Here is a 22,639-nt window from a genome sequence, read left to right on the forward strand (position 1 = left end):
GGTCGTGCCTGGAGCTGCCACATGCCACAGTTGTCTCATAATGTAACAGTCCTCTGCCACGCGGAGGGGATAAGCTGGCACTAGTTTGACAACCTAATTGGTGCTCGGAGGGTGAGCCTTGCTTTTCTGCAAAGTTCATTATTAAAGATTGGATAATTCTTTTTTAAAATTGTTTAAAACATTTCAGGGATGAAGGTGGAAGTAAAATAAAGCACTCTTCTGTTTTTGTGGATTATGCCTGTATTTCACATTTTAGCTTGGCCAGTAACTCGTTTGCATGAAAGAGGCCACCTGTCAGTGTCAGCTCTAACTTGAGTTCTACAATAAATTAAACAAATGAAAGCGAATTGATCTGTTGAAAAGATGGACATGTAATTACATGAGTTTATTGGCTTGATTGTTTCTCTGCTCAGTAGAGAGCAAATAGTTTCATCACAGAATTTTTCTGAGGCTGGATATATTGTCTAGCTCCATGCTCCTGTAATGTCAGAGAACTGTGGCATTGCTGTGGGTGTGTGGGGTTTGTCAGTACGTGAGCTCTGCGGGCCATGTATGAAACCAAGTTATTTTGGTAGATCCCCAGACTCAGTTCAGCATGTCTCCCTTTTTTCTCATTCTTTTTTTGATTTTTCCAACCTGCAAGTATCCTAACTGTCACTTCTGTTCTAGTAGGATCTTAAAAACACTGCCCTCTTCATTCCTCCCATCCTTCTCCCTGCCCCTGCCAAATCTCTGCTGTCCTCTAATATCTAGCAGTTACGTTTTGGTGGTGGGGTTGGAAGTTGTGAGCTAGGATGTGGTGGTTGAAGATGACCTGGTGAGGTTTAGAATGATGGGTCTTGAATGTAAATTGATGCCACTTGTTCTACTCTGCTGTTCTGTTAGTTTATAACTAATACTTGTATCATTTGAGTTATTGCATGTTAAAAATACTGTGTGGGGTTACTTTGCTTTTTTTCCAGAGGAAAAGCACCATTAGTTGATTACATGTCTCTTTTTAGGCCAATTCTTAGGAATTCCCTGGATGATCTCCTTGGGCCACCTTCTAACCTAGAAGGCCAGAGTGATGAAAGAGCATTGTTGGACCAGTTGCACACACTCTTGAGCAACACAGATGCCACAGGCCTGGAAGAGATTGACAGAGCTCTGGGCATTCCTGAGCTTGTAAATCAGGTAGGTAGCAGTACCATGGAAGTAGAAGTGCGTGTGTGTGTGTGTGTGTGTGTATGTATGTGTGGTGTGTGTGGGTGCGTGTGTGATGTGTGTGTGTGTGTGTGTGTGTGTGTGTGTGTGTGTGTGTGTACAACAGAGCTCTGGGCATTCCTGAACTTGTGTACCATGGAACTAGGGGGGTATGTGTGTGTCTGTGAGAGAGAAGCCATGTATGACAGCACCTGATCTTTCCTTTTCCTTATGATAAAGTACTGTGTTCATGGATATGAGCATTAAATTTAGAAAATACTTTTTAATTGTGATAGAACATCCAGCAGTTTGCTGTTTTATAAAGATGTCACATTTTAGGCACCCACAGAAATGATCCAGTTAAAACCACTATATGGTTTTAAAAATGCTGCTTTTTGCTTATGTTATAACGTTGAATCCTTATTTTTATAATTAACTTCTCTTTACTACCTAGCAGACAAGTGTATACTCTGAGGAGGCAGACTTTTTTTTTGTGGTAAACAAAACCTGTTTACAGTGGTAAATCTGTGAACATCTCAACACCACCATCTCCTATTTGCAGTCATCTGTTCAGCTGTATGAAAATACACCGTTTATGAATCTATCTTTGGAAACATGAATTTTGTAGTGGATCTTTTCCCATATAGGATGCATGTTTGGGGGCACTGCTTCAGTCTGTGTGTTCAGTGATAAGCGGGGAATGGTCCTTGGTTCTCAGGCTTTGTTGGGGAGACAGGTATAAAAATGTGTGTACTCTAACGTGGCAGCACTCTACAGAGCTTTTTAAAGGGTGGGTGAGAAACACAGAGCGGTGATGATGTCCTCCTGGGGGTACCAGCCGTCTGTGGCCCTGCTGGGGAGGAGCGGTGTCTTACTGGCTGGGGAGAACGTGAGGGTCCCATGAAGACCAAGAAACTAACTGCCGCTAGGATTTTACTGAAGCTGAAAATAGCTTTCTTTGTCCTCATGATAAAATAGTTAATGGTGCTTAGATAAAATTCTGACAATCACAAAAGTCCATATGTTTTTAAAAAGTTGAACATCCTCCATAATCTTGGCACAAAGAATCATAAGTAACTTTTGAGTGTATACATAAAAAAAGAGAGTGGACTGAATATACTTTGGTAGTCTGTTTTACCTTAAGAAAGTCGTCAGTCATTTTTGTTTAATATATACTTTAATGGTCAAATAGTATCCATTTTATTAAACACTATTTAACCAGTTATCTACTGATGAAAATTTAATTGTTCCTCAGTTCAGTTCAGTTCAGTTCAGTCGCTCAGTCGTGTCTGACTCTTTGCGACCCCATGAATCGCAGCATGCCAGGCCTCCCTGTCCATCACCAACTCCCGAGTTCACTCAGACTCATGTCCATCGAGTCAGTGATGCCATCCAGCCATCTCGTCCTCTGTCGTCCCTTTCTCCTCCTGCCCCCAATCCCTTCCAGCATCAGAGTCTTTTCCAACGAGTCAACTCTTCGCATGAGGTGGCCAAAGTACTGGAGTTTCAGCTTTAGCATCATTCCTTCCAAAGAAATCCCAGGGCTGATCTCCTTCAGAATGGACTGGTTGGATCTCCTTGCAGTCCAAGGGATTCTCAAGAGTCTTCTCGAACACCACAGTTCAAAAGCATCAGTTGTTCCTAAGTATTGTTATAATTCTGTGAATTATGTACATCTTGTTCACGGAGGCTGTTTTCTTAGCCACAGTCCAAGAGAAAGGATGATTGGGTTAGAGTGTTTATTTTAGAGATTTATCTACATCCTCTCGGGTGGTTTTCCTGAACGATTGCATAGCTGCTTTTCTACAGCAGCGTGTGATGACTACAGTCCGTCACCCTCACCAGCACTGCTGGCCTGGCCCCCAAAGAGGAGAGAACCCATGGTATGAATGAGCAAGTGACTGGACAAGTACTGAACGTGACTGTTCTTGCCAGTCTAATGGCCAACACAGATTCTTGTTTTAAATCATATTTATCTGTTTAGCAAGATTGAACATATTTTGTATTTTTTGGTGATTGAGATGTATTTAATAGTTCTGATGGCTTTTTATTTTGTTGATCTCAAATGGTGCTTTTTGTTTAACTATTGATTTGCTTGTTGATTCCCAGGTGGCTCAGCTGATAAAGAATCCGCCTGCAATGCGGGAGACCTGGGTTTGATCCCTGGGTTGGGAAGATCCCCTGGAGAAGGGAACTGCTACCCACTCCAGTATTCTGGCCTTGAGAATTCCATGGCCTTGAGAATTCCTATATAGTCCAAAGGTTGCAAAGAGTCAGACACAGCTGAGCAACTTTCACTTTTCATTTTCCTTTGTTTAACAAATAACTTGTCTTCTGTATGCCATTCAGTCTTTTCTTGGAGACTGAGGAGCAGTAGTGAACAGCTTAATTTCCTGCTCCCAGAGCTCAGGCATGGAGCCGCACTGACGGAAGTGGACGTGATGAAGGCGCGGTTATGAGGAAAGGCATGTGATGCTGCGAGACCATTTTATTTTAAGGAGCCTTTTCTTAGGGTGGGGCGGGATGTTAAAATGTCTCTAAAAAGCATGTTTACAGGATGATGGTTAACTTGTCCAATGTACTATAAATAGTTTGCCAAGTTTCTTTTAGCGGGAGCTTGTTTATAGTTCATTCTTAAGTTTAAAAATGTTTCTGATTTCAAATCCAGGTCGATGAGATAGCGATTAATGGGGACTGGTTTGAATAAGAAAGGTTTTTCTGGAGAGATGACATAGAAGTTGATACCTGAAGGATGAGAAAGAGCCAGCTAGGCAAACAGCTTAGGGGAAGGATGGTCTAGAAGAGGAACAGCTAACTCAAAGGTGCTTAGCTAGGAAAGAGCTTGTGGGTTCTAGGAAGTGGCTGAGGTTGGTGAGAGCAAAGAGGGAGTGGTGTGAGCTGGGGGAGGTAGTTTCTCTGTGTATTAGGAAGCCATGGAACGATTGTCAGCAGAGTCCTTACTCGGCTGAATCTGGTCTTCCTTTTTTTGTTGTACTTTTTATTTTTTAGCAAAGTAATCTGTTTTTAAATTAAAAATTAAATGATAGAAAAATATACTTATGGAAGAACCACAGTCCTTTGCCCCACTGGAAGATAGTGAAACTCACCTCTTTATTTTGATAATATTTATAAGAAATATGCTTATGCAGCTATTTCTTTTACCAGCATCATTCTGTCTATTGATTCCTGGATTTGAAAGTTGACTATACATTTATAGTCCCTTATCTGAACCTGGGTATCAGATATGCTTTGAAACTGAGGAATTTGGGGATTTTAGAAGCTTAGAATAGTGCATTGGTACACTATATATTACAAAATACCCTATATTTCGAGCAGTACTATAATTTGGGGGCAATAGCCTGTGATCAAACGAGCTAATAATTCTACAGCAAAATACATAATCACACTAAGTGAGATATTATAGAGATTTATGTATTGCTTCATACAGGTTCAGGCCAGGTTTTGCTGCAAAATACATTGGGTACTAATGAAAAATTTCTAGTCTTCTTTTTTTAGAGCTTAAAATTTTTTTTGGAATTTTAGATAAGAAATTGTATGTCTGTATTTATATCCTGTTCATTCAGTAAGCACCCCATGCCTGTACCCACTGCATACACATGGGCACATATAGTCTCTACCCTCAGTGTAACTGTGTCAAAAATTCTAAGTTGAAAATAATTTCCTCTTATGAAAAAATAGTTCCATAGTTTCTGGCATCCAGTGTTGTCCTTGAGCCGTATTCCAGTCTGATTCCTCTACTTTTGTGTGCTACCCATTTATTCTGTTTGGAATTATTTAGGAACCTTTTCCCTCTGAAATTTCATGATTCCTTGTCTTGATATGGGTCTTGTTTCATTCATTCTGCTGTGTATTACTAATAGACAAGCAGATATTTCCTTTGATTTGGGGGCATTTAAAAATATTTCTTCAGTGATTTTAATCTTTGTTTCCTGGTCTTTCTGGGATGTCTATTGACATGTTGGGTGTTACGTGGGTTCTGTGGTGGCTTTTTATTTTTTTTAATCTTCTGTACTTTTAAGTTACTTCCTGTTTGAGTCACTTTGATATTGGAAGCTTTCATCATCAAGTTATCTGGTGATCCTTGATTATCTTTTTATATTTAAGAATGCAGGATCAGTTGTCTTCACTGAAAGTGATTAACTGGGAGTGGGGAGACTGGCCTTTATTTCAGATCCCCCCAAATTGCAGCATGTGGTCATTGCCCCCATCCCCCATACAGAATTTTATATAGATTTCCTAGAGAAGACTCTTTCTTTCCTAGAAATTTTTAAATTACCTGGTTGCATTTTGGGGGCTGAGATGGGGAGGCAAGTTGATGATCCTGTAGTGCTTAAGATATAAAATTCTAAAATATAAAAATTTACCAGAAATTACAAGGATCTAAGATTCCCTGTTTTCAGTCCTTGCCCTGCTCCTGCCCTCTTCTGGGCTTGGTGTCCCTGAAGCAAGGCCTTGTGGAAGTAGGTGGAAGATACAGCCATTTGGAACGGGGGGGGCTCCCCTGCTCTTGCTCGGACTCCTGGTCAGCCCCTTGTCTGGGCGCACTCCTTGGCCTTCTGCCGTCCACAGTGGAGTGCTGCTGTAGCGCCACGGGAGATGTGGACTCAGGCCTCAAGGGGGTTTTCTCTGCAGATAAATGGTTCTCAGGTTCTCCTTTCTGTCTACCAGTTGCCTATTCATTTTTTTTAATCTTGTTGCCTTCAATATTCTCTCTCTTTTTTTTTGATAAATACTACCTTTTAACTTGTTTGCTGTCATTTTAGCAGGGTTAGCAAGAGAAGTAGAGGTGTGCTATATTAATAGTATGATTTACTTTGTAAACAGAAACATCAGATTGCTGTCTAGAAGAGGCACAGAGTAGAGGTGTCTTGGGAAGGGTCATGGCAGTGGACTGATAAGAAGAGAAGCCTCTGCGATACGTCACCAAGGAAAAGCTGACAGGACTTGGGCTGTGTGTGCACACGTGTGCACTTGCACACTTGGGAAGGGGACTGCGAGAAATCGAGGTGCTGGCATTTAGTTCCAGGTACAAGATGTTGCCATGTGTTGTGGTGAATAGTGAAGATTGAAGGAGAATTGGGCTTTTTTTTTCTTTTTCTTTTTTCCCTGTAGGAATTTATCCTCTACATGTTAAGTTTGAGATGCCTGGCACATCTGGGTAGAGATGTTGAATGGACTTCTGCATGAGCACAGTTAAGAGTCCAAGGCCCTGGAGCTAGAGACAGACACTTGACAGTTGTCACCAGTGGGAGAGAGAAAGGAAAGAAGAGGGCCTGGCGCAGATGCACTCTTAACAGGCCTCCAGGGAACGGCCCGAGAGGGGCAGAGCGTTGGGAATGGGGTCACGGTCGCGAGGGGCGAGGTGTGCTTTGGGCTCAGAGTGGGTGAGGGTGTTGACTGCACGCGTGGCACTGCCTGAGGACGAGCAGATAAAGGCCACTGCAGCACTGCCTGGCTTTTCTTATCTTAACACTGCAGGCTGTCCCCTCCTTCAGAGAGTTTAGTTTTTCTGCTGGATGTTACTTTGTATGTGTGGTTGGCATGCAGAGAAGTGATACCTGGCACATACCACTCAATAAATACTTGTTGAATTAATAGGTTTCTTTCTTCTCAGGTACAAATAGTAGTGGACAACTGACCACCTTTAGGTTTTGTTCATGTGGTGACTACACCCGGGGGGACATGAACTGTTGCTGATTAACCTGTCTCTACTAAATTTACCTCTTACCACATTCAGAAACATTCTTGGGCACAGTACATGAGAATTCATTGTTGGTACAGAAATCTTGTTTGGAAGAAACAGTATTCCTCCAAATCCTCAGTACTTTGTTGATATTTGGCTCAGAAAATATTCGAGCGTGTCTCTCTATGTGAGATCAAGGGCGTTAGGACACAGCCGTTAAAGACGGCATGGTCTCCGCTCTTGTGGAGCTTCAGATAGGAAGCTTGATTTTGGTGTTGAAACCCCGCAGCACCGTCATCACATACATTGACTTTATTTTTCACCTCTCTCAGTGGGTGTGGTTTCTGGTGCTTCCCCATGTGTACTTCACCATTCATTTGTGTTTGATGTTTAGGGACAAGCGTTGGAGCCCAAACAGGATGCTTTCCCCGGCCAAGAAGCAGCAGTAATGATGGAGCAGAAGGCAGCATTATATGGGCAGACGTACCCGGGGCAGGGGCCTCCGATTCAAGGAAGCTTTAATCTTCAGGGACAATCACCACCTTTTAACTCAATGATGAATCAGATGAACCAACAAGGCAATTTTCCTCTCCAAGGAATGCACCCTCGGGCCAACATCATGAGGCCCCGAACAAACACTCCCAAGCAACTTAGAATGCAGCTTCAGCAGAGGCTGCAGGGCCAGCAGGTAACAGTCACACGCCCATTTCGCCTTGCCCGCTTCCTCTTCTGTTTTCAGACTGTGTTCTTCCAGCTCCTGCCACTGGCTCTCTGTCCTTCCTCAACTAAAGAAATTCCTTTTGTTTTCATTGCTGTGTACCATTGTATTTGTATGGACAGTTCCTTGCTAGGGAGTGGTTGTACTAGAATTGGATACCTTTCTGTAAGAATATTCTACTGTACAGGTTGAGAAATAAAAAGCGTCAGGATTGCTGTTTGGGGAGAATAGTGTTTCTTGATGGCTTCATAGCCATAGAGATAGACAGTTTTTATTATTAAAATGTCCTTGCTATTAATAGACAGGTATTGAAATCTTATTGGCTTCCCTGAGCTCAGTTGGTAAAAAAAATCTGCCTGCAGTGTGGGAGACCTGGATTCAATTCCTGGGTTGGGAAGATCCCCTGGAGAAGGGAAAGGCTACCCACTCCAGTATTGTGGCCTGGAGAATTCCGTGACTGTGTATAGTCCATGGAGTCACAGAGTCGGACATGACTGAGTGACTTGCAGTACACTATGAAACTTTACTGATTTGAGCACTCTCTTTAAGGAACCTCTGCTTTCTAGATGTGTTATAAAACTTGAGCTCTCTTAATATCTTTTCCCATTGTTCCTTAGTTCGTACCAAAGTTTTAGGGATTTAATTGTTTACATTTTTTTGTACCTTGAGTGTGCAGAGTTCTTAAATGTGGGGAAACTGAACCACACAAGCAGATGAGTGAGCTGAGAATCCAGCGAGCTGAGGACTCTTGCATTGATGTTCCCTCAAGTCAGTGTAGCTACTTAGGAGAGCTGTGTTAATGCGCTCACGGTGTCCCTTTTCTTCTTACAGTTTCTTTCCAATAAAAATTACCTAGGAAGAGGTAACAGAAGTAGTTTTCTCCATTGTTACTTTTATAAAATTAAAGCTATTTCCCCAGTGGCCTAAATTATGCCAGAGAAAATTGACTTTATAAATCCTTTGGGTTCCTGTTGAAGATACTCTTTAAGGTGTAGGATTGCACTTCCACTTTTCCTCCTGATACTGAACATGAAAGCCTCCTGTGTCAGCCAGGGGCTTTTTAGCACCAACCTTTTTGAAATGTGAACGTGTACTGGTTTAGCTTAGCCATAACTTAGCCAGGTTAATGGGTTTAGAGGTGTTGTCACGATCTTGCTGGGTGGTGCTGAGGGTGTAGATAGTTGTTTTGGCCTCATTAATGAGCTCCACTTGCATCCTAACCACCCTGTCTCTCCCCAGTTTTTGAATCAGAGCCGTCAGGCACTTGAAATGAAAATGGAAAACCCCACTGCTGGCGGGGCGGCGGTGATGAGGCCCATGATGCAGCCGCAGGTCAACTCCCAGGTGAGGTTGTGTCTCTTCGAGCTCAGGGCTCGAATGCTCTGCACAGGGCTTGGCCCCTGCTTGACTCTCAGGCAATATTTGTTAAACAAAGACAGTACACAATCTCAAATTCCTTGTGTAAGAAACCATCCCAGGGTCCTGTCTCACTTTCCTTCTTCCCTTCATCTTTTCCTGTTGGTCACTAGGAAGAATCAGAGGAAGAGGTTCTCTTTTATTTTAAGCCACTGATTGGTGTTTTTAAAGTTAATTCCCTTTGTGATGACATGCTATGTTGTGAAACTGCTACCACTTACTTTTTAGGGATTGAAAATAATAAATCTGTAAACTTTTCTCTGTTTCTGGATTGTGAAACTACATTCTCACTGGGTAGAATTTGATATAAGAAGTCTAAAGCAGCAGGAAAAAAAAAAATCATTATCCCACTCTCAGTGACAGTCTTTGAGATGACTGATTTCCCATGGTGGGAGGGATGTTCTTAATGGTCTGCCTCCAGCCCAAGCTGGACACTGTATTAAGGCATTTCCGTAGTGTGCACAAGGCAAATGACTAAACGAAAATCCCTTATTGTGGTTTGAAATACTGTTAAACAACTGTGAAATGCCTAGTTTTCACTCTCTTAGGTGTGCTTGGAAGTACCAGTACCTGTATATTTTCTTGATAATCAGACATCCTGTATCAGCTGAGCTAGGATAATTTCTAAAAAGGTGATTAAGTTTTGCTTTTTGGAGATGCTGAACAAGGAGGCTGATCTCCTAGCTGGCAGATCAGCCTCCTTGTTCAGTGCTTTGATGACGTCACCTCCTTGCCCTCCCCCGTCAGAGGCTGAGAGAGACTGCAAGGCCTTCATGAGTGGATTCACGCTTCTTCGCATGTAACTGCACTGCTTTGCTTTATCGTTGGCTTCTCTTTTGTTTCTCCCCCAAACAGAGTCTCATTCCTGCCCCTTTGTTTTATTTCACAGTTTTTGAGAAGTTTGTTCTCAAATTCTACTCCTAAATATTCTCTCGCTTTGAGGACTGTTTTCTAATTACGTTAAAGCCTGATGACTTGACTGCTTTCATCCCCTGTTGTTATTGTTTAGTTGCTAAATTGTCTGACTCTTTTGCATCCCCACAGACTGTAGCCTGACAAGCTGCTCTGTCCATGGGATTTCTCAGGCAAAAATTCTGGAGTGGGTTGCCATTTCCTTCTCCAAGGGATCTTCCCCACCCAGGGATTGAACCTGCTTCTCCTGCTTGGCAGGTGGATTCTTTACCACTGAGCCACCTGGGAAGCTGCTTTTGTCCCCTAGCCCCCAATAATACAGAGGTCCCTGTTCTGCTCCCCCAACACCCACCCCCATACTGAGTCAGAAAGCTGTTACCATAATGAGAATTGGGCATTTCCTTTTTTCTAATGATAAAGAAAAGCATTGGGTGTTTTTTTCTTTGATACCTAATGTGTCATGGGTGCACCATACATGTGAAACTGGCTGACTCTTGCTGTATGTGTGTAATTGTGTTTTCTCTGGTGTTAGCAGGGTTTCCTTAATGCTCAGATGGTCGCCCAGCGCAGCAGAGAGCTGCTGAGCCATCACTTCCGGCAGCAGAGGGTGGCGATGATGATGCAACAGCAGCAGCAGCAGCAGCAGCAGCAGCCCCAGGCCTTCAGTCCACCCCCGAACGTGACTGCGTCCCCTAGCATGGACGGGGTCCTGGCTGGGCCTGCCATGCCGCCAGCTCCACCCCAGCAGTTTCCATACCCACCAAATTATGGTACACTGGACGGTGATCATGTCTACCCCCAAGTAACATTCCTGAGGACATAATGTTCACTAGATGTGTTGTATGTTAGAAACAAATGCTATTCACTCTCCTATTATTTCATAAAAGAAACAGATTAACCAAAAATAGCACAAGTCTACTTCAGTGCACAGGTGATTGTCATTGAGGTAGATGATCGCTCAATAGTTGAGGTTTCTCCCCCTTGGTCTTGTTTTTTCAGTTCCTCACATCTTAATTTGGAAGAAAGCTGTACCAGGACATCCCTGCCCCAGTATGTCCCAGGGTAGTAGAACTCTGCCATTGCTGAACAGTGAGAGGAAGGCGTTTTGTAGGCTTTCCGAGTTCCTTTCCTTGGTGGCTTGGGCATGTTAATTAAAGGCATGCCTCTGTGAGGTTCCAGAAACATGAAGGAGTGGGGCTCAAGGAATCTCTTCGGGAGCTGACATTTGAGGGTACATCCCTCAGGGACAGGAGCCCTGTGCTCTAAAGAGGGCTGGAGGGCAGAGGGCCGTGACCTGGTGTCCTTGTGTCAGAAAGCTCACTGGGGTGGCTGCCCTTTGGGGGATCCAGATGGGGGTTATCTGTGTGGGAAGCCTGTTGCTCTGGTTGTCACCTTGGGGAGAAGCAAGAATTACTGATAGGCAGCTTCTTTATACATTATACTTAACTACATTCCCCCACCTTAAAAAAAGAAAAAAGGAACCTCAAGTTTCTATAGAAAGCTGATATTCTAGGGAGGTAGTGTTTGAGCGTAATAATTTATTTTTCTTCTTTCTCTTTTAAAGGGATGGGACAACAACCAGATCCAGCCTTTGGTCGAGTGCCTAGTCCTCCTAATGCGATGATGTCATCAAGAATGGTTCCTTCCCAGAATCCCATGATCCAGCATCCTCAGACTGCATCCATGTATCAGTCCTCAGAAATGAAGGGCTGGCCGTCAGGAACCCTGGCCAGGAGCAGGTGAAGAGCAGGGCCTTCTTTTTTGGCTGTGTCACCAGGCTTGCAGGACCTCAGTTCTCTGGTCAGGGATCAAACCCAGGTCCTATGCAGTGAAAGTGCAGAGTCTAACCAGTGGACTGCTGGGAAATTCCTAGAACAGGGGCTTTGAAAGTCAGCCACCAGAATGTGCCGCAAGTTCAGGGAGTTAGTCTCTGTTTTGCAGCCAAGCCTGTTTGGATGGGGAGATCCAAAGGCCTGGGCTGATACTACAGTGTTATTTGGCTCATCCATTCTGAGACACCTTCCTACTGTGTGCATATCCACAAGGGTATGAGCACAGACAACTGTGAAAGAGAGAAGACAGGCTGTCTGAGTTTTCTTGCTCATGTTCTCTGCTTAAGTATAGCAACAGATGGTGGTCTCGGTGTGCCTGTCCTGTGTTTTGAAAATGACCCAGGAGGTAATCTCCCACTTTTCTTCACAGCACCTTTCCCCAGCAGCAGTTTGCCCACCAGGGGAATCCTGCAGCGTACAGCATGGTGCACGTGAACGGCAGCAGTGGTCCCATGGGGCAGATGAACATGAACGCCGTGCCCATGGCTGGCATGCCCATGGGTCCTGATCAGGTACAGGGTACAGGGTTCTGTTCCTTCCCTTTCTCAACATTTTTTTTTCCTGTTCTCTGGAGAGAACCAAAGCCTTAACTATAATGTAAAGGTCCTAGGTAGATTTCTAACTTGGATGTTTAACTTGAAATATATAATCCTTGAAAAAACTTTCCGTTTGAAGGCATTGGGCCATTTGATACTTTTAGAAACCTGTATCTAAGAACTGAATTAGTCAGCCAGAGCCATGTGGCAAGCCATCTGTAGAGACATAGGGATTCTTTTCTGTTGGACAAAGCGTGTGTTTTACTCATGTTTCTTCTGGTTGCCAACAGAAATATTGCTGACATGTCTACGCCATGACCTCCAAGGAAATCACTGTACAAATGACATTGCACTAGGATTACCGGGAGTAGTGAATCATTGTTTTAGGCACCCAGCTTTGAAGAAAGGACCAGCTCCAATCTCCATCAACGGTATTTCAAGTGATGTCATTTGAGCAGGACTGAATTTTAACCTGAAGTGTGGTATCCACCTGTTTTCATTCCCTCCTCTTATGTATCATGGTGTTTAAAACAAGTATTTTTGACATTCTGCTTTTTGGGGATATGATTCTGGAGGTGCGGAGTGTTACTGATCGCAAACTGTCCTGTGTCCCTTTTTTTCTGCTTGGCTGTCGAGTCTTTGGAAAAAATAGAGGTGAGGCCAGAGAACATTGGAGAAATCAAGAGATGAGAACATCTGGCTTCTTGATAGTTGCAGTACTGGGTGAAGAGCGCGGTCCACATTTGAGGGTTTTTGTCGCAGGCTGGCTTGTGAAGGTGGCATTTCCAGGTTCTCCTTTAAGGATAGCTCCTAGCCTCCTCTTGGTTGTCCTAGGCTTTTTCCTAAATAGGATTTTTATCTGCCCCTAACGTCCTGTAATACTTCACCTCCAGGAATTGTCCTTGGTGTCAGATGGCTTGCAGAAGGGAAAACAGATGACAGTATTCAATTGCAGCAGTGGCAGTTTTTCACTTGCTTATGTGCAGCCGAGCGCACTTTATTTAAAAACTAATGGATACATGCAATATTCTCTCGGTCTTGAGGAATGGTGAACCACATTCCTAGTTGTTGTCTAAACTTACCTGTTGGGCAAGAACTACGATTTTTGTTGTTGTGAAAAGTACTGGTTTCACCCTTTGCCTATATGGTAGAGCAATAATGCTTTTTGAAAATAAACTGCAGAAACCCCAAGGCCAGGTACTGCATTCTGAATCAGAATTTCGCAGTGTTTCTGTGAATAGATTTTCTTTTGTAAATATGACCTTTAAGATTATTGTATGATGTAACATATGTATATACCTTTTTTTTTTTGTAGGCCACAACAACTCATTTTTACAGAGTTTGTGAAGCTAAATATTTAACGTTGTCAGTTTCAGTAAGTTCAGTGTGGTGAGGTTACCACCAGAAGTTGTGCCCTGGATTTTGTGGCCTGGGGGAGGGGCTGTGGCCAGCAGGCTTTCCTTGCCCCTGTTCAGTCTCTTAATCTAAATGCTTTTTAAAGCGATCATTTAACTGTAGACATTTACATTTTTTAAAAACAATTTCTCTACCAGAACTAAGCACTTCGTTAATTTGGGGGGAGAGAACAGATAAGGAGAAATAAACTTAAGAAAAAATCAAGAATTTTAAAAGATCAAGCAATTTGATTCCAAAGAAGAATGTTGGATTTTTAGGCAGTCCATAAATAGCAAGTCACAGTATTTTTTTTTTCCTAAGTTGAATGTGTCATCTTCTCATCCATTTTAGGAGTGTTCTAAGGTTTTGGTTGCTAGGACTTGAATCCTGCATTGAGATCTCAGGCGTAGAATCCTTGATGTGTGGTTTCTGCTCAGCTGAAACCACGTCTGCTCAGCTGTCTAGTCCTTCTACTGTGGTGTCCTGAAAATCGGAGGAAGTAGCATCATGGTTATTCCCTGAAGAGTTCAGTCTGCAGAGCAGCCATTTTCATGTGATTGAGAGCCAGGGTCGGACTGGGCGGCTTTGTATTCCCTCTCTCCCCCTCCATCACCCCTTTCTGCTGCTGCCGCTTGTCAGTTGGGAATAGGGAAGACAGTCAAGTTTGATTCCCTTTACCTGGCTTACTTTATCAGGTTCAAGCAGTTGAATGAAATGGGGTTTTTAGACTGTCTATGAATTTCAAATGTCTGTTAGCCTTGGTGTCATTCTTAGCAATAACTGAGAGCCAGTTAAAAATTTTTTCACCCATTTAGCCAATCTTTCTAGGTGTCTCTGAAGGTAAGATCATTTGATTTCTTTGACTTGTGTATGACTAAGTGAAACCTGTATTTCTGGAAACACCACTAGAGTCCATTTGAGTTTTGCACTCCCCCCACCTGGTTAAAAATAAATCTAAGACTACAGATCCATTAACTTCCATCCCAGGGGCCTGCACTTTGCAGATAATGCATCCTCCGGTCTGGAGACAGAGGCAGAGCTGAGTAAGAGTCTCTTTTTAGACACAGTTGCATCAGGTGTAGCTGAACGTTTCTTGAAGTTGCATGTATGCGGGAAGAAATAGAATGGTGCTCTTACCTTTCTTGACTTTTAATTAAAAACTCAGTTTTGGGATTCTTTTTCTCAGTCCGTTCTGAATCCAGGCTAAGTGGAAGGCAACACCCCCTTTTTATATGGAAGAAAAGTGAAGTTTATTATAAGTTTTTATATTTTCTACTTGTTCATTGGTGCAAATTTAAGATTTTGATTTTCTTTTAATAGATGGCAGTCTTTGAGATAATTTGTTGTTTTTACCTTAATTCCCCTTTTATTTTTTATGGATAATTCTTTGTACTTCTGCTGCCTACCTCTCCTCCGACCCCCTCCCATCACTTTTTAAACCTTAGTATCTGTTGGGTGAACAGTATAAGTAACGTTTTCATCTGCTTTTAGAATGTGAGATATTTCCAGTACCTACTTTTTTTGCTGAATCCAAAGATATATAAATATAAATATATATATTTTATAAAGATCAAAATGATATAAAGGAGATAACATTTCTTCCTTTTAAAAAACAAATAGAAATCCATTGTTAATGTTCATATTATGATGCCACTTTTCTAAATCATGCATCTTGATGAAAAGGTGTAAATATCAATCAGCAGGATGCTTAATCAGTATTTAATGTCTGAGGTGAATTGGGGTGTTTAGGGGTGGGTACTACAGAACATAGTTGGCTTGCTGTCCTGTAAGTTCCGTGATCCATAGACCAGTGCAGCTGAAAAGTAAACAGAATGGGTTGCCAGTTACCCATATGCCTGTCCAGTTAGTTCCCTTTTTATTTGCAGAAGCCATGCATTTGTTTGCAAGTGGGAAATTCATAGTAGTAAAACTGCTCGGACAGATGAACTGTCCCCTTCTGCAGAAGAGCAGGAGCTGCTGTTCAGCCCCAAGGCAGCCTGTATAATCACGAGCAGGGTGTTTTCTTTCTCTCTCTTTTGAAGAAGATGGAAATGTCATTCTGAGAGCAAGATTTAAATTCTCAGGAATTGACTTACAGTATTGAGAATGAATTCACTTTAAAACAAGTTTACATTAAATGTTGTTTGTAAAAAATCGAAATCATGCTTTACACTGCAGAGAATTCAAACCACATGGGCTAACTTATGAGACAGTTGAGTGGTAAGCTATGACTCCTTTGATCATTTTGGACATCATTGTAAATAAAGGTTTCTATTTAAAATTGAAGGCCAAGAGTGTGCCGCTTTTTTTTTTTTTTAAATCCCAGTCGAAAGCAGGGTAAAATATAAGAAATTGTGTTTCAGATAATGGATAAAGGTTTCTGTGAGGCTAAAAGAAATCTTGAGAAGCATGGCCCTCTTCTTACACAAGGTAAGTGCCTAGGGGGTCACGTGTTAGGGAGAAATGTGTGGAGCCAGGTGAATTTCCTCTTCCTCCTCCTCCCAGTCTAGCGTTCCCACAGCTGCCTTTACTGATCGGACTGCCTGGTACATGACGAAGGGCTGGCTAAGGTGAGTGGCTTTGCAGTTGGTCATTATTTTTACAAAGTGTGATCCTAAAGCTGGTGTGATATGAGATAAGGTTCCCAAAGTATGGTAAATTCTAGTCCGTTTATAACCACATATAGCCCTTTTTAAAAAACCATCTAAACCCAAGGTGTCTTCCTTCCAAAAAGATGTTGACTGGTAGTATCTCAAATGCTTTAACAAAACAAAACAAAACCAAAAAACCAAACACACCAAAAAAAAAAAACTCCCAAGAAATGGCCTTTTAGAAAAATGTCAAAGGTTACCTCATACCAAGTGCTGGTCATTGGCTGGGGTTTTCAACATCATTGTATGACAATACGTAGACTACAAAATTCCTTTACAAATACAATTTTGTTAAGACTTGGGACATACATCAACTTCCTGTCTTTGCAGGACTTTAAAAAACATCAGTTCTGGGACAGATAACGAAGGAATCCTGGGAGAAATGGCATCTGGTCAGGAAGAGGAATGTCCACAACTGCACGGGGTTTTCTTTTACACGGGCCACACCATTTATTAACACCACCACTCTTGAAAACTGGGTTTTCTTATTAGATTCCCCTAGAAGTTTCCGAGCTGGTTACAATGTAAATAGTCACATATATATACATTGAAGTCATTGTCTTCAGAGGCAGCCAGGGTTATAGGGCAAGATAGAAATGCATGTCTTTTGTGCTGCTGACTCATTGTCAAACTTGGTGCACCATTTCCTCCCTCTGTCCTGCTCCTTCTTTGTGATGAACCAAAAGAATAAGAGGCTTTAAAACAGGGTGGTTCTTTCCCTGTGGTTTTTAGAAAATTCCAGTGACTTTCACCCTTGGGGGAAATTTCCAAGAAAATCGCTCTGTTCTTCTTCCCTTGTGAGCCCCTCAGAAAGGGTTAGTGGTGACTTCTTGATACGAAAATGCATTTTGTGCAGCCGGTGAGGTATAATCCAAAGCAAAAGCAGGGACAAGCATGGACTTCCAGAAGTCTCACTGCTCCCGTTGGTTCTCGTCCAGAATCTGCCGCATTGACTGAAGGCGGGTTCTGTGTGTCTCGGCCTCCTGGCTAACAGCACAGGTCTGCTGGAAATCATTCAGGGTTTTTCATTGTACAGGTGATGCCTCTGGTTTTGGAGGTCCAGCTCGTGCTTCTTAACCTTCCCAGCCTTCCCACAGCTGTCCCCTGTAGAACAAAGACGACAGTGTATCATGCTGCCTAAGGATTTCTTAATCGGCCCTACAGCTGAGTCAGCTTTGCTTCAAGGATGTGGCTGCTGAGAAGGAATTAATTCCAGATCCCTCAGACAGGGCTTGCTGTTGTCTCATTGCCTAGATTGTCAGTTGTTGGCTCGCACATAGTGACTGGCAAAGATGTCATGTAAGGATCTGGACAGGATGGTGGCTAAGGAATGTGAGAAGTACTTTGATTCTCATTGCACCAGAGAAATGCTTCATTGGCCCATTATTATTTTCCTGTTAAAGCCGCACAGACGTATATGCATATAATGATAGAAAATGAGGAGGCCGGAGGTTACAAATGGCAGCTTACCATGGGGATGATTGGCCTGCAAGGTAACATCAGTCAGATTAGTTGCCACCATTAACAAATTGTCATGTATATCTGCATTTCTGCATTTTCTCAGTGAGTCAGAGGATTCAAATTGCATCCCATTCTGTTCTCTTTAAAGCAGAGTGACCTCTCCAGGTTGCCACGGCCTCCTGGCCCCTCACAGCCTCTGCTGACCCTAGCGTGGGTGAGCTCGTAGCATGGGTATTCTGGAAACCATTTAATGAGGTCACCTTGCTGCTGACACTATGGACCAGGGAGCAGCTCGGCAGCCACAGCCTTCAAGATGCCTGGTACTCAGCCGACTGACACACTTCTGAGCCTCTCAGGGAGGCCTTGAGCTTCCAAAGCAGAGATGATGATGTGGAGAACAACAAGTATTGATCTAGTACATGCAGTGTATCCAAGTAGGTTATTTTACTGGAAAGACTGACACGACTGCTTCCTGTCTTACGGGAACAGACGAGAGGAATGAGAAAAGGGCATGCATGGGGAACAGCCTCAGCAAAGCAAACCGGGTCAGACCAGCTCTCTAGTGATAAACTGGTTCCTCAACTCACAGTGATTTGGAAGAAGGTCTCTTCATTTCTGGCCACTTTCGACGCTGAAACTGCCTAAGTGTTCAAGTGTCAAAAGGAGAAAGAGTATTAACCATCACCAAGAAAGAAAAAGTGACCCCCAGAGAACTACACGAAGAAGGCCTTTTAGGGGACAGCTGTTGCTGGTGGGTGAGCCAGGCCCTGGCAGGTCAGAGATAGGGCAGCACCCCAACCTCACACGTGCAACCTCTGAGGTTAGACTACAGGACGGGTCACCGTACAGGGCAGTTCTCAGGGTTTAAAAGCAAAAGCAGTACCTGTATTGCTCATAGCTTCCTCCATCTTTCAGTCCTAAAGGACAGAGAAACGTACAACATGGAAACACAATTTTAGGGCAAAAATGGCACCAGCAAGGACAAACTTTATAACTGTCTCTCTTCTTTTTTTAAAACACTTAGTGTTTTGGTCATAAGCCCATGATGTTGGAGTGACCCCTAGACAGAGGGGCCTGAATTCCCAGCAGTCCCTAAGACACTGTTGGTGACGTATACTCTGGGAGCCTCTTTATCACGTTCAGGCTCCTGTCACAGACATTCAGCACCAACCTTGGTCATTCATGGTGGGGGACCCATGGGTGGGCGTGAACACCTGTGCTACCGAGGACAGACGGTGGGGAGATCCCAGCTGTGGGCTCTGGACCCAATCCCGTTACTCATCACTAAACGAGGACATGCAGATTCACCTCAGGGTCGTCAGAACGCCTGTCAGTTAATGCCTGGAAAACCCTCAGCACTCTGGCGGGCACAGAGTGATAAATCTAAGTGACGGCATTCACCGTCAAAGTAGCATGTGGCTGGTGGATGTTAGAGAATTCACCTCCTGGGGATTCTGAGTTCACTCTTCAGATGGGCCCTCCTCAGTCCCCTCCTGTGGTCACGCCTTTCCACCCTGGGGCCCCTGCTCACCCAGGTCCATGTTCCGGGTCCGGGGGTTACACTGCTTGTAACCCTTGCAGCTCCTCAGCTCCATGAGCTGCACGTGTAGCTGATTGAGGACGTCTCTGTCCAGGGTGTTCACTGCGTTCATCAACTGGTTGGCAAAAAGGTAGGTTATCAACGAGATGCAGATGGGAGCCCCGCACCCTCTTCTACTAACCAGGGGGCCTGATCTGGGCAGGTGGGGAGTACGAGGTTGGTAAGGGGTGGTGACATCTACCTCCACGAGAGCTGGGGTTTGGAACAGTTGCCTCTAGCCTCATGTGCACGAAATCTCAAAAACCACTATGTATTTCACATTGAACTCCGGGAACCACTGGTCAGCAAACGTACCAAGCCTGGGAAGAAGCCCTTCCCAGCCTCCCAGGTCCTCTTGATGGGAAGGCAGCTATTTGGCAAAGGTCTGGGTGAGTGTCCAGGTACTGCTGTGACCCACTAACCAACAAGCTCAGTCAGCCCCTTTTGTAAAACACGGGGATGCCCAGTGGCCTATATGGTAATTAATAGCAAAACAAGACAATCGAGTTGCTGGCTTTTACAAAAGGGTGTAAAAAAAATTGCTGTCAGGCTTTTCTTTAGAAGACTGGACAGTGCCAAGGCCATGCTGCTGAGAAGCTCTAAGGCTGAAGCTGGGTCATGACCATGTTTTATAAGGGACAGGCAAGTTCTGCTCACCAGGCTCTGTGGCTGATGAGTCCCATTCTTCAGTCCCGGGCATATTCAGATGGGTTAATACATGGAAGCGCAGAGTAAGGGCTGCGCGATTGTTAGGCCTATGGTCTACGGGATTTGGCCTGACCCTAAGAACCCCTGAAGCTCCAGGTTCTAGGCGTTCCTCAAGATCCCACAAAGCCTGCTGCAACAGTCCCAGGTGGGTAAGTTGGAATAGAGAGGCTATGGGTGATCAGTCAGTAGATGGTGGATTTGGGAGGATGCAGGCAGGCAGGCAGGGTGGCACACTGAGCCCCAGCCTTCCCGGTGCCTTCTCATTTCTGTCTTAGGGACTCCGTGGGACTTGAAAACCTATCGGTCATTTCCGCAGGCCGCCTACCTGGCAGGGCCTGTAGTAAGTACCCCACACCCTCCTTTCTCCAGCCTCTGTTGTCTACCTGGTAGGGGTCTGTGTTGAGATCGAAGTACTCCAGGAAGCCGGTTGCGAATTCACAGAAGAGGAAATTGTGGGTTTCGTTGATGGTCCTCATGCACCAGTACGTGTTGTTGTTGGCGCTGGTGCAGGCGCAGAAAGGCCCCACTGCCAGGGAAGAGTGTGAGCCCTGAGCCGAGGAAGCCCAGCCACCAGCCCCTTCCTGTCCTGCCTGAGGTTGCTGGGGGACCTGTTCCTGAAAGACCCACAGGGTCTGGCAGGAGCACTCACAAGCTGGGGGGATGCTGGGACCCCCGGGAGAAGCCCCCCCGCCCCGGGCCCAGCTGGCTCACACGTCCAGAGGGGCGCCGTCTGCCAGTGCTGGTTGTCGTGGGTGAAGCACGTGAGGCCGGGCATGCTGCACGTGTCGTTGTTCTGCAGGCGCTTGAGCAACTTGCGGAGTTTCTTCTTGCGCTTCTGTTCCCGTAGCAGCCACACCTTGTCCTTCTCTTGCAGACCCTTCCTAGAGGCACACAGGGCCACACCCCTCACACCTCCCCCGTCCCCACGTGGGAGCCTTTTCCTGCCCCAGGAGCTGTGGGCACAGCCCTGGAGACTTCCCAAAGGGCCTTCCAAATCCTACTGCTGGTGCAGGGCAGGGCTGGGGCCAGATGAGGCTCCTGTCATTCTGCATTAGCTCCCAAAGCAGCACAGGGTGGATGGTACTAGGAGATTGCTGGGCCTCCTACTCACACCTCCTCTCTGGGGCCTGTGTCCTGCCCTGCCCTGCCATAACCCGTTCTGCCCATAGGCAGCGCCTGGAGCCAGGTTTAGGGTTGATCTGGGAGTTGGGGCTCTGCAGGGCCCGCTGCGCCTCCCAGGGAAAGGCCAGGACTTGGCTTGTCCTTGTTTGTTTCAGCTTCGGGGAGAGCCCCCTTCTCAGGAGGGCCTGCAGCTGCCCTTACCTGAAAGGATGCAGGCTGGAGCCTTTGTGCTTGAGACGGCCTTTGTGCTGGGAGTGGTAACTGCAACAGACCACCCCGCCCCCACCCCCGCCAGCCCAGCTTTCAGACACTGCTCAGGGCCACCCTAGTGGGTGGCTGCAAACTGTGCTTCTCTGGGACCCCTGTTTCTCCTCCTGGGCCATGCTAGGGAGACACTATCCCCAGGGTGGCAGGCACCTGCCTGCCTGGCTCCTTCCATGCGTGAGCTGGGAAACCCTGGCTGAAGGCCTCGGCCAGACACAGAATGTGAGGGTAGGTGTAAGTTAACCAAGCCTAGAGGCTGGGCCTGGCTCCAGGTGGGTTGCTTCCAGCCCCGCTGCCCGCCCAGCTTTTGCTTGATCAGGGCCAACCCTGGGGAAACCCATAGTGGGTAAGCCCTTTCTGGAAAGGCAGCAGGGACTGTGGTAGCCACTTGGGGCTATTTCAGTTTTAATTAAACAAGTGATTCAGTTACAGTGGCTGCCATTCAGAGCTCTGTAATCACAGGTGGTAGGCTGGCCGCCACGAAACTGGACAGCACAGGTACAGTGCCTTCCGTCACCACAGAGGTGTGGTTGGACAGCGCTGCTCTCGAGTTCTGACCCTTGGGCTGGGGATTCGCTGATCTGGTAAAGTGGGTCCCAGGCCACGTGGGCTGCTCCTGGAAGGGCTGTCTGTGGAGGCACTTTTCCTTCTGGGAAACTGGTCAGGGGCTGCCTGTGGGCAGGGCATGAAATCTGGACATCCGGGTGGTGACAGGATGTACATTACTCCTGGTTACTATTGTTTACGCTAAGCAAAGAATATAAACATAATGAAAGAAGTGATGCTGTGTCCCAGGAGGGATCCTGCAGGGGCTCTAGGGGCCTCTCACCTGATTTTGTGACAGTCACATTCTTCTGGCCGCTTTTTCTTCAGGTGACCTCGGACTTCCCTTAGGTTCTTGATTTTGTTCTGCAGGGTCTCGATCTGAAGGAGGAAGCAGGAGAGGAGGCCGTGAAACTCTTGGGGGCTGGGTAAGAAGGGCCGGCCTGGCAGGGCCCCCAGTCACAGCCTGTGTCCGTGGTTTCTGAGGTGGGTCCTTGGTTCTACCTGCTGAAGGAACCAAAGGTCATTCTCCTGTCTTGTCCTGCCTGAGAACCAGCTGAGCCCTTGGGGGACTTGAAGGCCTCCCCCCAGGCTTGTTGGAAGGAAGGGCTGAGTG

General features: G+C 45.3%; 2 protein-coding genes across 2 annotated transcripts in view; one reads left to right on the plus strand and one right to left on the minus strand.

The window, feature by feature from the left end:
* NCOA3 (nuclear receptor coactivator 3) overlaps positions 1–15,196 on the plus strand; it is a 127,808-nt gene extending 112,612 nt beyond the window's left edge. Inside the window, exons 17-23 of the mRNA XM_052651346.1 lie at positions 1,002–1,173; positions 7,281–7,574; positions 8,844–8,948; positions 10,468–10,702; positions 11,497–11,671; positions 12,135–12,276; positions 12,591–15,196. Coding sequence (XP_052507306.1) covers positions 1,002–1,173; positions 7,281–7,574; positions 8,844–8,948; positions 10,468–10,702; positions 11,497–11,671; positions 12,135–12,276; positions 12,591–12,602 — 1,135 coding nt within the window. The 3' untranslated portion in view covers positions 12,603–15,196. The remainder of the gene's footprint in view (positions 1–1,001; positions 1,174–7,280; positions 7,575–8,843; positions 8,949–10,467; positions 10,703–11,496; positions 11,672–12,134; positions 12,277–12,590) is intronic.
* Positions 15,197–16,653: 1,457 nt separating this feature from the next.
* The window catches only part of SULF2 (sulfatase 2), a 123,931-nt gene continuing 117,945 nt past the window's right edge, over positions 16,654–22,639 (minus strand). Inside the window, exons 14-21 of the mRNA XM_052650499.1 lie at positions 22,310–22,404; positions 21,418–21,477; positions 20,806–20,975; positions 20,478–20,620; positions 19,339–19,462; positions 18,691–18,724; positions 18,395–18,448; positions 16,654–17,450 (exon numbers count right to left, since the gene is read on the minus strand). Of these exons, the coding sequence (XP_052506459.1) occupies positions 17,420–17,450; positions 18,395–18,448; positions 18,691–18,724; positions 19,339–19,462; positions 20,478–20,620; positions 20,806–20,975; positions 21,418–21,477; positions 22,310–22,404 (711 nt within the window). The 3' untranslated portion in view covers positions 16,654–17,419. The remainder of the gene's footprint in view (positions 17,451–18,394; positions 18,449–18,690; positions 18,725–19,338; positions 19,463–20,477; positions 20,621–20,805; positions 20,976–21,417; positions 21,478–22,309; positions 22,405–22,639) is intronic.

This window comes from Budorcas taxicolor, chromosome 13 (assembly GCF_023091745.1).
Source record: "Budorcas taxicolor isolate Tak-1 chromosome 13, Takin1.1, whole genome shotgun sequence".
NCBI classification, from domain to species: domain Eukaryota; kingdom Metazoa; phylum Chordata; class Mammalia; order Artiodactyla; family Bovidae; genus Budorcas; species Budorcas taxicolor.